This window comes from Lepisosteus oculatus, chromosome 13, assembly GCF_040954835.1.
Source record: "Lepisosteus oculatus isolate fLepOcu1 chromosome 13, fLepOcu1.hap2, whole genome shotgun sequence".
Classification (NCBI taxonomy): Eukaryota; Metazoa; Chordata; class Actinopteri; order Semionotiformes; family Lepisosteidae; genus Lepisosteus; species Lepisosteus oculatus.
The window spans coordinates 19,788,918-19,802,827 of record NC_090708.1 but is presented as its reverse complement, the minus strand read 5'-3'; the positions used below and the strand labels follow the sequence as shown (position 1 = coordinate 19,802,827).

Here is a 13,910-nt window from a genome sequence, read left to right as displayed (position 1 = left end):
AAATACCATAGCAGGAATACTGCAGTGGCCTCCATTCATCAGATTAGACTCCAAGGCTTTTGAAAAACTGTTTCCACTAATCTCATTCTTTGCACGAGTTAGTGAATAGTGCCACCCCACTGAGAGACTTAATCTCTTTCTTCAACATTTGTCTCAATTGACCTGTTGTTTTCGTTCTAAAATTGAGGGAACTTCAAATCAATACATCGTGCTAAAATTACATAATGCGCTTGAATGCCCTCAGCTAACATATTGTAATTATAATTACATAAGAGACACTGTAAAAGCAGAGAAAGTCCAGAGAAGGACAGCCAGAAAGATAACAAGTATGAAAGGAATGTCACACATAGATACATTTAAATAAATGTTTTGTCCCTCAAAAAAGATGACTATGGGGAGATCTGAATGAGATGATAAAATATTCTACAAGGTTTTGACAAAGTCAGAACAGACCTTTATTTCAGCTTCAATGGTGAGACCAAGACCAGAAAACCAACAGAAAATAAATGTAAGCCCGAAAGAGGGGGGGGGGTATTTCTTTACACAGTGAGTTGCAAGTGTTTGGAACAAATAAAGTAACACTGTTCGATCACAGGTTAAACAATGTTTCATTCGACTTGCCTTTTGGGAGGTTAAATTCATAGATTCTCACAAGGCCTTACTAAATTGTTTGTTCTAAAATGCCAGTTAATTAATCTTACCTTCAATGGGTTTTGGTACAAAATGTGATGAGGGTTTCGTTTTCTTCACTCGGTTGCCTTTCATGATCTGCCCTTCCTTGTTAAGGCCGAGGAACCAGGCCCTGCCAGACTCCTGCTGTCGATACAGGGTGGAGGAGTAGATGACGTAGTAATTTTCAAACACGGATTCCTTAAATTTACACTCCGGTGTGAACATTTCCTGTTGAAGACAGAAAGGGGGAAGGTATTTATGGTGTACAATGTTTTGTTTCAGAAAATTAAATGATCCAGAAGCAAGAAGAGTGAGTACTGAGTTCAGCTCTCTAGGTTTTGAACAAGTGACTACATCGCTGCTCCTCTGCGATTCAGATGGCATTAATGGAACAAAGAAGGCACTGGAGACAGCACCAACAATCTGTTTTGAGTAATTGGTATGTTTACTGGAGAATGGATCGTGACAAATTATACTGTATGAAATAAAACTTAATGAAGATGATATAGAGTACTGACATTTAGAATTATGAATTGAAATAACACATTCAAGACAAATTAGCAAGAGTACTTAGTCTATAATGTGAATTTCCTGGACACTGATAATAATGTCCACCGTGCAAGTGCCATGACAATAATAAATCTTTGGCCAACAGGAAGAAGCAAGTCCGTTTGGGTGAAGGAACTCTCAGTTCTGATTAGCAAACAGGGATTTCAAGGAGGAGTGCCCAGGCAGCCCAGTAACACCACTTCATATCAAATGTTGAATTGAGAGATTGGGAGAGATCAAACTAGACATTTTTTTTTCTGTCTGAAGTACAATGCTTGAGGCATAACCAGACATCTGTATAGTACTGGTTTGGCCTTGATAACTATTATTTTTATAGAGCCATGGAGACAAGTGTTTTAGTATTGTATTCTGGGCATTTGTACTAGTGGGATGAGTTAACCTTATACAGCGCGTGGGTAGATAAAGTGCTCTTCACTCTTTCATGTCTAGGTCTTTGTCATGCTGAGAAAAAGAGCCCTAGCAGAAAAACACATGTTATATAAGTATTACGTAAGCTTCAGTGAGAAGTGCCGAAACCTAAATCCTGTATTTGGATTGGGAAAGCTGTGAAACCCAATTAAAATATTAACCAAGTTAACACCCTGCAGGCAAGTGAACATCAAAACAAGTTTAACAGCCTAGTCTGCATCTTTGGATTGCATTATAAATGTGCTGTGCGGTGTGGCTGTTGACACATAATGGCCACTGTGCATTAGCTGCACTTTCGGTAATGGTTGAAATGGGTCCCTCCTATATTTAAAACACTTTGGGGTCCTCTGGGATGAAAAGTGCTGGAAAACTGCAAGGAATTATTGTGATCAATCATCCTGTCAACAGGACGACCTGTATTTAATTACATTTTAAATGCATGTTAGAAAGAAACATTAAAGATTATGTTGTCTAGATAGAAGGGACACACACCAAAAAGAAAGCTGGAGTGAGCACATTGTTTATTTAGTGCGTGCATTAGCACAACGTCCATACACTGTACTGGACACTTTGTCAGGGTGTGGAAGTATAACTAATTACGTAACATACAGTATGCTCACTATTGAGGCAATATGTAAGGAATATGCCAAAGATCATCTCTGAAAGTGACAGGATGAAAGCAATTCACCAGCAGGTCACAACCAACAGCTTTAGGGAAACAACTAACAGTTTTGGAAGAAATATTTGGAAATTACACGAATGAACTGTATGTCTACCAATGGGGATGAAAATAAGGCCCTTTTAAATAAGGCCCTTTTCTACAGTCATCCATCATCCATAACCAAATCATTCAATTCAGGGTCACAGGGGAGCTGGAGTCTACCCCAGCAAGCAACAGGCACAAGGCACGATACACCTTGGATGGGGCGGCAGTCCATCACAGGGCACACAGACAAGCACACACTCACACCAGGGCCAAATGGCCAAATGTCCCAGATGCCAATGAACCTAACAGGTTGAACTGTAGAAAGGAACTGGAGCACCATAAGAAAACGCACGCAAACACGAGAGAACATACAAATTCCACACAGATAGCACCCCAGGTCCAGAATTGAACCCAGGGCCTCAGCAACGCTAACCCGTGTGGCACCGTTCTGCCCCCCCCCCCCATCTATACAGCAGTGAGTAACAAAAGCAAAATGATAATTTAGTACAGATTACTTTGAAGTGGCGTGGTGCTACCCAACATAAGGAAAACCTTAAAGAACATCCAAGGTGCAGGATATTCTTCACACGTTGCACTCTGAAACAGCTGAGAACTTCTGCACCCATGGATAGAATTTGCATTTCTAAGTGATGCACGTTCTTCAGCTAAAGATAAAAATGCAGATTTTCTGGGAGCTCCAGAAGGCTAATCCTGCCCCTGCTCGTGCACGCAGAGTGAACTCCCTTTAACAAGAAATACACCATTAAGCTTCCAAGTTCCAAAAAGCCTTGCATATAATGACTGCAGAGAGGATATGACAACACCATAAATACAGTAAATACAGAAGACATAAAGAGTGCTATGCAATGACTGTCGGAGATTAAACTGGTCTTCGAGCACCTCTGGGCAATTTACTTTGCCTCATCCATTATGCTGCTGTCACCCCAAAGAAAGGATCTTGCTCGTGGATGTTGTCCTGGGCTATCTTTTCAAAACATTTCCCCACCTTTTCGTCTTTTCAGAATAAAGCCTATTTTATTGCAGAAACACACTTTATCTAATCTGCTCCTTTGTTGATCATAAGAGCAAACCTTATGGGCAATTTAGCAGTGTAGAAATAAAACACTTTTCTTCGTACATTAACAAACGCATGGTTACGGAAGAAAATTATGTAAAAATCATGTTATGTAATGCTCTTTCACTGGCATTTATGATGCCCTTCATTTCACTACTGAATAAGCAATACCATCACATCAAATGCTGTAAATGAACAGAAAGCCAAACTACTAATTAAATAAACCGTTTAACTGTTATGATCATGAAATTGTCTTGCACATTTACAACACTGTGACACACTGCCAATTTAATATGGAATATTTTCAGTAAGAAAAACTACAGTTATATAAAATAAAAAAAAACTGTCATTTTAAAAATATCTTGTAGGATGAAAAAAACTGAATATAAAGAATTTACTGTACCATTAGTAACATGTAACGCAGAATTTCTTTACTTATTCCTAGAATACACCTTGTCAAAGGCCTGACATACTGTATGACCTTACATAAATTTGCCCCGTCAGGCTACGGATTACGATTTGTGGTCCCATGTCCTTTTTAATGAGGTGAAAAGCTCTCAACCACAGCCACTTTGGTACTTGCATCGCCATAAATTTGACAGCCGAGATCATACTCCATTACTTTAGCCTAAAGCATATTTACAGGAGAAATCTTAACTCATCGAGTACAGTAGCTTTCTAATGCTGGGGCTGTCATCTTAAAGTGACGAAGATCTCATTCATGATTTAGTGCAGAGGAGTCTAGACCCAGTCCTTGGGCAGTACATTCCTACAGGTTTCACATGTCTGTTAGGCTCATTAGGTACTGATGGTTGCATTTGCCCAATAAGGAAGTAATACATTCATTAAAAAACACCCACACTACTAAATATTCATGTTCTTATCAGGATATGACATGTACAGTACAATGCCTCCCATCCAGGGTTTATCCTGCCTTGTGCCTGCTGCTTGCCAGGACAGGCTCCGGCTCCCCTCTGGCCCTGACTCGGATGACATAGTTAGAAAACTGATGGATGGAGCCTTCAGGGGAGGCCAGACAGTGTAAAACATTATCCAGGACAGGGGGGCTAACACTCCCATAATTATAAACAATGATAACATGGGATCTTCAATGACCAAGTAGTAAGGATCTCAATTTAATGTCTAATCTGAATGACATCACCACCTGTAGCGCAGTGTCCTCAGTCATCATAATGGAGCTCTGGTTTCATTTAGAAAAGAACAGGGATGTTTCACCACGATGCCGCAATATCGCCTGCTGGAGTACCAGTGATCAAAAAGACTGTAAAGCACCTACAGCAAACTCTAATCTCTTGCTGCTAGCGTGCCAGGCATCACTGTGCTGCAGAGTAAAATAACTGGCCCTCCATGAGACAGCCCAATTGGAAAGCAATGTATGTCTGGACTTCTGTTTATACAAAGGATTCCAGTCCTTAAGCGGGTGATAGTTACATGTTTTACTGGAGTTTCAGTTAGTTAACTAATTAATCCCTAAAAAATAACACAACTTCTCTTCTTAATGATTGGTTTATTCATGAAGTGAAAACCTGTAGGTTCTGTGCTTCCTGCCAGTCACTGGTTTACACAAAAATGTAAAGGGCAGGCTGCCATGACAAATAAAACAAATCAGTCTTCATATCTCCCAGGCTGCTGCTGTAGTCTTGTAGAGTTTATCTATGGGGGTCCTGGGTGGCTCTGGTGAAAGTGCTCATGTGGTGGTCTTGTGATCTGGTAGTCCAGCCCTGTTCAACCCTCTTTTATGTCGTTAATGGTTTGTGAGTGGGATTCTCCAACAGAAGGATGACCAAATGACCAAAGGACATTGTGAGATGAAACTGTTAGTGAGGTACCAAGAGGTGGCTTCAGAAGAAGGCCACCTGTTAATCAGAGAAGAGCAAGTTAAAATGAGACACACCTGGTTTAATTGAAATACTGGCACCCAGAGAGAGTTATATTCCACATGAGGGAGAGGAGCAGAGTGGATAGACTGAGAGGAAAGGCCACACCTTCTATAAATGTAGCATTATGCCTCTCAACGCACATGAACAGCAAATATGTATTTGACATTATGAAACCACCCTGAAAGGACGGATTTAAACAAATCAGCACCACTGTTCAACTGTCATGCGGTCTGATTATCAGCAGGAAGACGATGTTAATTATATCTGTTTTGGCAACACCATAATTCATTGGTCATGACAATAAAGCTCTCTGAATTTCAGTTTGAGTGAACAACTGATCAGTTTTATAGTAGATGTTAATTAAGTCTTTAACAGGCCTTGGTGGGTATAGGGTCATGTGGTCACCTATTAGGAAGGCTTGAGTAACCAGGGTATCCTTAAATACCAGTGTTGTAAGAGACTGTGGGACTCACAATGGATATTTACTTAGACAAGTGGGAATTTCAGAAGAAAACACACACCACTGTGTCTCACAATGGCTTGTGTGGCTTGTTTGAGAGTTATATGATGAAGCTGAGTTGACTGACAGTTCATAACTTCATAAGAAAACATAATAAATAGAAAAATATTTGGCTTTTCCAATATTTTCAAAATAGACAGCAACACTACTGGCAACATTACTGGAACAATAGATACAAGAACAGAAAATGAACTAACAAGTTCTGCCTGCAGTCTGTTTTGTTCACTGACAAACTCTACATTCTTTCAATGTTCATGAAAGTAGTTTTATTTATTTTGTACTCATATGAGATTCCCAGCCTGTTAAAGCATATTTCTCAAAACATCATTTTTTATTTTTAATAAAAAAAAACAATGACCTTTAACAGAATCTTTGCTACAAAACAAAGATCTAAGACAAACTTTGGATTTTTAAGAGCTGCTGTACATGTCAAATAAGAGACTTTTTCTTCTGACCATTTCTTCTGACCATACTCCTGACCTTTTCTGTAATGGTGCTTTGGGAAACCTTTGCTGTCGTTTGCTGGTTAGCATTGATTAAATCCTTTCAAAAGCCCAATAACCTAAGGTGCTCTGGGTCATTTTTAAATGTTATTATACTTGATTGACAGACCAATTATTACTCCCTGTGGGGGATGTCTGCATCCAGGCTTGAAACAAATTTTCAATTAAAACCACCTCACCTGGAACAGCCTGACAATTAGGTAAAGACAGTCTCCCATCTGGGTCTTGTAACCCTTTGTCAGATATTAGACCTCAGTGCTTTCAGTCTGGTCTGTAGTCCCATGGAAAAATATACCTAGTTCTGTCAGCTAGCTGCTCAAAATACCTTTAAATAAGACATAGCTCAATAAGGAAACCAGATCAAAAGACACACAAAATGTTCACACTAAATGCAAAATCAATGCCCCTCCCCACTCCCACCACACAACACACACATTTACCCTGTACATTCTTTCCCAAAAATCTGTCAGGTACATCTGAACTAGAATGAACATCTTTCAAATTTTCATGTGATCTTTTGTCAAAGCATTGTGTGTGCATGACAATGATGTCTTGCGAAATACGTGCTAAATAAAAGCATAGCTTGTCCATAGCCATGAGAAGATTACTCACGTCCTAACACATAAGCGAGACAGGCTTTGGCTAACAGGAATCTTGGATATTATATAATGCGGAACTTACTGGCGGGAAGACAGGGGATGTTAATCAACAACATGAAGAGAAATATGGCCTCATGGTTATGTTATACCCAGTTGACAATTATCCTTATAACTTGAAAACAGTGTAAGACACTGTATTCCATGAGCAGCAACACACCGAGGTTTAGCTTAGCATGCATCTCTCCATAGCTTCATTTTACCCTTGTAGTTACTGCAATTATCGGCTTGTGTGACTCATAAAGTGCCATTTAACATCAGAATATATCCATAACATCAATCACAACTTTTCAATCTGACAGACCACACCTCACAAATATGTGTCTTCATTACCAGTACTGAGTGTTTTCTTTGAAAACTAGCAAATAAAATTGCAGAAGAAATGCAAAAACTGTTTTGTTTGTAGATAATATTCAATACCGGCAGCTTATAAAAATGAAAATGAAAAAAATTGCCAGTTCTTAATCATAAAAGGAAGATACACAGATTACGTTATGCACAGGGCATTCAAATATGAAAATCATAATACCATTATAAACATGCAGATAAATGTGTAAATCTTTTTGTTTTGAGGTTCTTGAAGAAGTTGTGTTTAATTGTAATATTATCTCACCCTTTGAAATCCTCTATTCAGGTGTCTTTACTTTTAAGGTGGCACAAATGAATCAGAAAATGAAGCAGGAAACCTTGGCACAACATAAAAGCATAGGTGTAACTCGTTATGAATGGAGGATATTCTGTGGTTTATTTTCCCTTGTGACAACCACTGTCCACTAGGACTTTCACACATAGTTTTTGTTTGCATATCTACTTAGATGCAAGGGGTACACCACTATGAATTCCTACCGGGATATACCATGGTAAAAACATAGTGTTGTAAGGATTGTATGATTCAATGCAAATCTATGTCATCTTTGAAAATTTACCAGCTTTAGGAGCTCTCAGGTGGCTCAATCACATAAAGTAAACATGTTCTCTTGGAGCACAGACTGGGCTCTACTTCACTAGTTGCTTGTGACCAATATTCCTCAAGCACTAATATAACAGGCACAGAGCAGAGTTAGGACATTGTCAGCCAGGGCTTGCTGTCTTAGCTCTCTGGCAACCACCAACACTAGTGACTTGCTGGGAAAATGCAGGTATGCAGAGATGTCAGTGTGTGAGGCACTTTTCCTCCAGTCAGAGCTAGCTCTCCTATGAGGCACTCTGGAGCTCACATCATGCCAGGGATGAATGCTTACAAAACTTTTGAAATACTTAAAAGATGCTTAGAAGATGCTTACATAACTTTTAAAAATACTTAAAATTGTCTCTCTCAACATATTTTGTTTAAAAGGACACCAAATGGTTTGTAATGTACGTACAATATCAACAGAGTAACTACTAGTAAAAAAAATAGTTTCTCATTACATTACTGAGTCAGCAGGCAGACAGTAAAGGAAACAAGAGACATTAATTTGTATATACTGAAAAGAACATAGAAATGCTTCTTTTCACTTTTTTAGTTCTGCATGAGACTCTCATTACAGTCTTTACACATCTTTGTATTATCTCTGTACTGTAGTTTACACTGACAGACCAGTCACACTCAATCAGGTAACAAGGCATCTTCAGCAAAGTGGTCAGAGGATAAGTGTTCTCTGCCCTCTACCTAAAGTGTGAGCCACAGCATAAATTCACAGACACAAAGATGGCCAGAGTCCAGGCATTTCTAACCTTCTATTGACTCCCACAGGCTCTGAGACAGATGGTATCAGGAGAATCAGGCTCTCTGGGAAGCTTTGCTGTTTTATCTCTATTAAATACTAAAATGAGCTATTTTTTTTAAAGTGTAGCGATACTTCTGACTCTGGAAGGTTGTTACCTGCTCTGCCCAAGGTAAACAATATGAAAATAGGATGGATTTGCCCAGAAAAAAGGCTCTAACAAATTGAAATCTAAGCTGCAAATTTAATGTAATTACACAGAGACAGACAAAGAATCTGTATTGCTTCATGTAAGGAAAAATTATAACAACTCTCATCACCACCAAAACTAAAAGCACTTGAGAACCAAAGTAATCATCATGAGCAGTCACATTCATTTCAATGGTAGGGTAACATCTATTTGCAGCATGTACTGTATACTGCACCTAACCAATTTAAAAACATCCTTCATTCCTGTGTGGGAGTTTGCCCTTCAAACTCCTTAATGATTTGAACAGAAAATATAACACCGCACAAAAGCTCTTGCTTGACATTATGCGACAAGGATAAAGAATTTCAAGAACATTTCCAATAATTAAACTAGTGTAACTGAATTCAATGTTAAAGGGAAGTCAAAATAAACACTCATTTTATTTTTCACCTTATCACCCAATACTACCAAACTGAACTAGAGCATTTTAAATTCTTGAAGATAGGAATCATTGTAATAGCCATCTGAATGAAAAGCTAAAATCTGATTATTTAAAAAAGGCATAAAAACTATACACTGAGATAAATGTTCTTCATTAATCTTAATACAAGAAGTAGGTGGAGTTCTAAAATGAAAGACATCATCTATTGAATAAATTAATGTAGGAGGCCTTAGACATTAAGATGATCAAGTCTGACATTCTTTGGGAATTTGTCCTTTCTTCTTATAATAAATTGTAAATGGCTGAGTGATTGTACTCTAAGAGACCTTTGTCAGATCTGTCAGTCAGTAAAGACTTTGGCATCCTTTTCTATATAAGAGGTATTCATGCATCACACCTCAACCGAATGAGGACATTTCTTCCGACATGTATAGAAATTGAAGTCTCACACCACCTATATTGCCAAGGACATCCGATGTGCTACTGATCTCCGCAAAAACAAGACACTAACAATGGTTTTTAAGCTATTTTATTTAACTGCTTACCAATTCCCATGCCTTTTAGGAAATCATTATGTACATTTTATAAAGGAGCTGTTCTAATAAACAATTTACCAAATCCTTGACATAACCAGTGTAAGCATTTATCTGTTATGGGAATGAATATTAATTAGCTTGTATCCAATCACAACATTACAAACTCATCCTCTGTTTGACACATAAAGTAAAATACTATGTGTACTGTATATGTATCTTAGATGCATCTTACAAGAGTAAGAGCTTTTTTTAATTCCCAGAACTCATAGAAACTACTAACTTTCTTAACTACACTCTACACACAATATCAACCACTGTGAATTGCTGTTCACACTATATACAGGGAAGGTATAATGAAAATTCTCTTTAAGTGGTTCCAGCTTCTCAGTATAATACACAAACCACAGCATATCACAGTTCAGATTATATTAACACAAAAAGTTATTTTGGAAATTTTTCTGCTGACTTTTCCAATATGAAGCATCATCGAATAAAGAGTGTCCCGCCTGTATCAGGACTGCTGTCTGGCACGGAGCAAGACATGCCAGTTTGTCCTCCAGGGTGTGTCTGCTGTGCTGTGCAGACACCTGCTTTGCTCTGCCTTGTCATTCCACAATGGATAAGATGGACGTTTATTGCCCAAAGCACGAGAAAAGCACACCTTTCTTAGATAAGGTGTTTGTCACGATCCTTACTCCTCCTCTTAAGGGCGCTCCAGCCCTTCCTCATTTTCCCCCATTGTTTACACCTGTTCCTTATTCCAGCCCCTCTTTAGTTCCACCTTTAAAGCCAGACGCAGGCGTTTGCCCACGGCTTTTCATTGAATCCCGTTTCGTGAGAGCCCGGGGTCCTGCCCCGGCTGGCTCCGTCATGGTTTTAGTTTCCTGTTCCTGATTCCCTGCCCTGCCGGTCCCGACCCGGTTCTGGTTTTTAATTACTTTGGATGGATCCCCTGGTCTTGGACTCTGCCTCCCATATTGAATTTCCCTTTTGGATTTATGCTTGGATTGTTCGCCCCGGACTCGCTTCCCCTGGACACCCACTCACCTTGGACACGCCCCCTGTCTCCTGACCCACTCCTGCATGATATTTTTCCCTACTGTTTCTTCACCTTCCGGATCGTGTCGTACGCATAGGGCCCGGAAAGAACCATTCCAGTGTTCAAGACCACTCCACTGTTCTTAGAAAAACTAAAGGATAATCACCCACAACAGAAACAAGACAGGTCTGCCAAAGATCTCCTAACCTCCCCAGTGAAAATCAGAATTAAGATTTCACACGTTTGCTATGTTTTAACTATGTCAAATTTACCAAAGTTGATTCCCAAAGAACTTAAGAAGTTCAAAGTTTACTGGATCAGTAATGGACTGTCGTGTCAGCAAGAGGCTATGCTTAAAACCATGTTACAATTTGTTATCTTAATGAACATTCCCACACTACAAACAGGTATCTGAGTTGATTTGTAGCCAAATACTTAGCTGATTTTATCTCAATTACCCCAACAAAATTAGCTCAGCCGTTCCTAAGCTGTAATTAGGGAGAACCTAATTGTTCAAAATAAAAGCCAATCTGGCCTCCAAAAAATGTTTTGTAATGATAAAATATGTTGCATTCTTAAATGAAAGGGGTTGTTAAGAATTGTACAGTATGTAAGCATTAAACTGGTCTCCATATACAAATAACAGAAATCTATTAATAGGAAGCCTTCTGGATCTGGAAATGCATTTGGAAGTATTTGTATTTACAGTACTTTCTACACACATTTCTCTCATGAAGCCACACAGAATGGAATAGTCACCACAGATGCAAGGGGAGGTAAGTTCCTTGGCATGCATGAAATACAGCAAATAGAACTGACAGCAGCTATTATTCATAAGGTTGCATTTCCTAAATCTAAAATCTCAAGTGTTGCCATCAACAAATAAATTGACATACATAATACCTTACCTACAGTATATTAAATGTAGCCCTGAATTTAGACCGAATAGAATACACGCTACTAAATAAATTGTTCTATTGTTCCAAATTACAATTCCAGAGACAATTCATATTATGTATATTCAAAGGAATTAAGATATCTGAGCTACACCCATGCAACACTGCAAAGATTGCACTCTGGAGACAGACAGAGCCTGTGGATGCCTGGGAGGTGCTAGGCACTGGCTGAAACGCCCAAATCCTGAAGCAAAATCACCATGATTATTGGAAAATACTCCAGCAAACTTGATTGTTTGTGCCACTAGTAGTTTAGCTGCCCTGCACCAACAGTTAGGGGCCAGAAGCAGTAAGTAAGGAGCTCAAAGAAGAGCATAGGTTTTTATTTTGTTTATTATTTTATTGAATAATGCTTGTTTACTCACATTTTTTGGACTTTAGACTTGTCTCAGGATGTCGGTGGTCAAAGAATGTGCTCATATTGTGCAGCCCTATGTGGAATCACAAAATACTGTACAGTATATAGTGTACATTCGTGTTAAGGATACTAATGATCTGCTGATCACCACTCACAACACTTTCCATTCTTGTCCTGCTGGATCTTAGTGCTGCCTTTGACACAGTTGATCATGTCACTTTGCTGAATAGATTAAAGATAGTTTTTACTATAACTGGAACTGGTTTGTTATGGTTTAAATCCTACAGTACAGTATGTAACTGCTAGAAAACAACTAGTTTAAAGGAGTCATTGCTGCTCCTCAGTAAGGTTGGTCACATCTGGTGTCCTGCAAGTCTTTATTCTTGGTCCAATTCATTTTTGTATTTGTGATTTTCAACTCATCAGATTCTCCATAGGTGTGCCGTCAGCTTTAACTTCTGTGTTGATGACACCCAAATTTATGTTCACGCTAAACATGGCATTAATCGACCACTATCTGTTGAGTCTTACTGATTATGATGTTATTAAGTGAATGAAAGAAATGAAATATTTTTTCTGACAAAGGCTATGTCAGAGGTGATGTACTGTACCAAAGAAGATGCTACTGTATATAAAATAAAGGTTGTTATTAAATACATCAAATGTTTATACTTTGTGGTTCTGATATACACTTTATTCTCTGTTCTGTTTTTATTCTTTGTCCACTTATTACCAACTAGCAACAAACGTCTGGCAGCTTTCTTCACTTTTTAAAGCATATAGTATCATATAATATCACTGTGCTCACTATTTTCTTTCCAGTGACTTTGACCCAGTTTAATTACTTCTAAATGTAGGTCAGCTCCCCTTCCTTCTATCTAAATTACCAACACATCATATTTGCTAATGAAAAACAATCCTTTATGTCCTTTTACACTGTTTTTTAAAAAGTCAATATGATAAAGTGATTACCTCTGTAAGTCAACTCATCGCCTAGCATCAATCTGTGTGCAGCAAAAGTCAATACTTGTACACTAGTGGAAGTCTGCAGGCCAGAGTCTGTAATTAAAAGCTTTCTTCTTTCATCAGCTACCCCAAGGAACAGAAGAGCTATTGGACTCACTGATGTTTATTTTCTTAAGGCACATTAATATGCTTACAACCAACTGTCACAAAGATGTAAGTAGTATTCATTAACAGAATTTGTCCACCTTAACAGCATTCAGATATATGATATTCTCTTGATTCTGGGCATCTGAGTGAGAGAGATTTAACTGCTGGTTGCTTTGTATTTAGTTAGAAAGCAGCTCATCTCTTGTGTGGCCTCTGTAGGCATTTTAAGAGTTTAGTGTTTAGTAGAAGTCTGGATTTTTTGTTGGTGACCAGAATGTTAGGCCTCTGAAACGCCTTGTCTGTAAATACTTTATGTAATGTAACTTTGTGTGTTGTATGTTTGTGTCTTGTGTAGTTTAGTGTAATAAATATTTGTTTAAACCAAGTGTGCCTGGATAATTACTCCTCTCAACAAAGCTGTGCCAGAGAAAAAAAGAATTAACGTGCCTCTAGTTACACCAGCTGCTCAGGTACAGTATATGGTTAGAAATCGTTTACAAGTTGGGGGTTATGAGTAATTATTTCACCAGTTTTACCAGTTTTTTACCAGTTTTGCAAA

At 38.5% G+C, this 13,910-nt stretch overlaps 1 protein-coding gene across 3 annotated transcripts in view; it reads right to left on the bottom strand.

The window, feature by feature from the left end:
• The window catches only part of fgf12a (fibroblast growth factor 12a), an 85,902-nt gene that overhangs the window by 6,210 nt on the left and 65,782 nt on the right, over window positions 1-13,910 (bottom strand). For all 3 annotated transcript variants that reach the window (XM_015361564.2, XM_015361561.2, XM_006637872.3), the window contains one exon: window positions 702-900. In XM_015361564.2, the coding sequence (XP_015217050.1) occupies window positions 702-900 (199 nt within the window). The remainder of the gene's footprint in view (window positions 1-701; window positions 901-13,910) is intronic.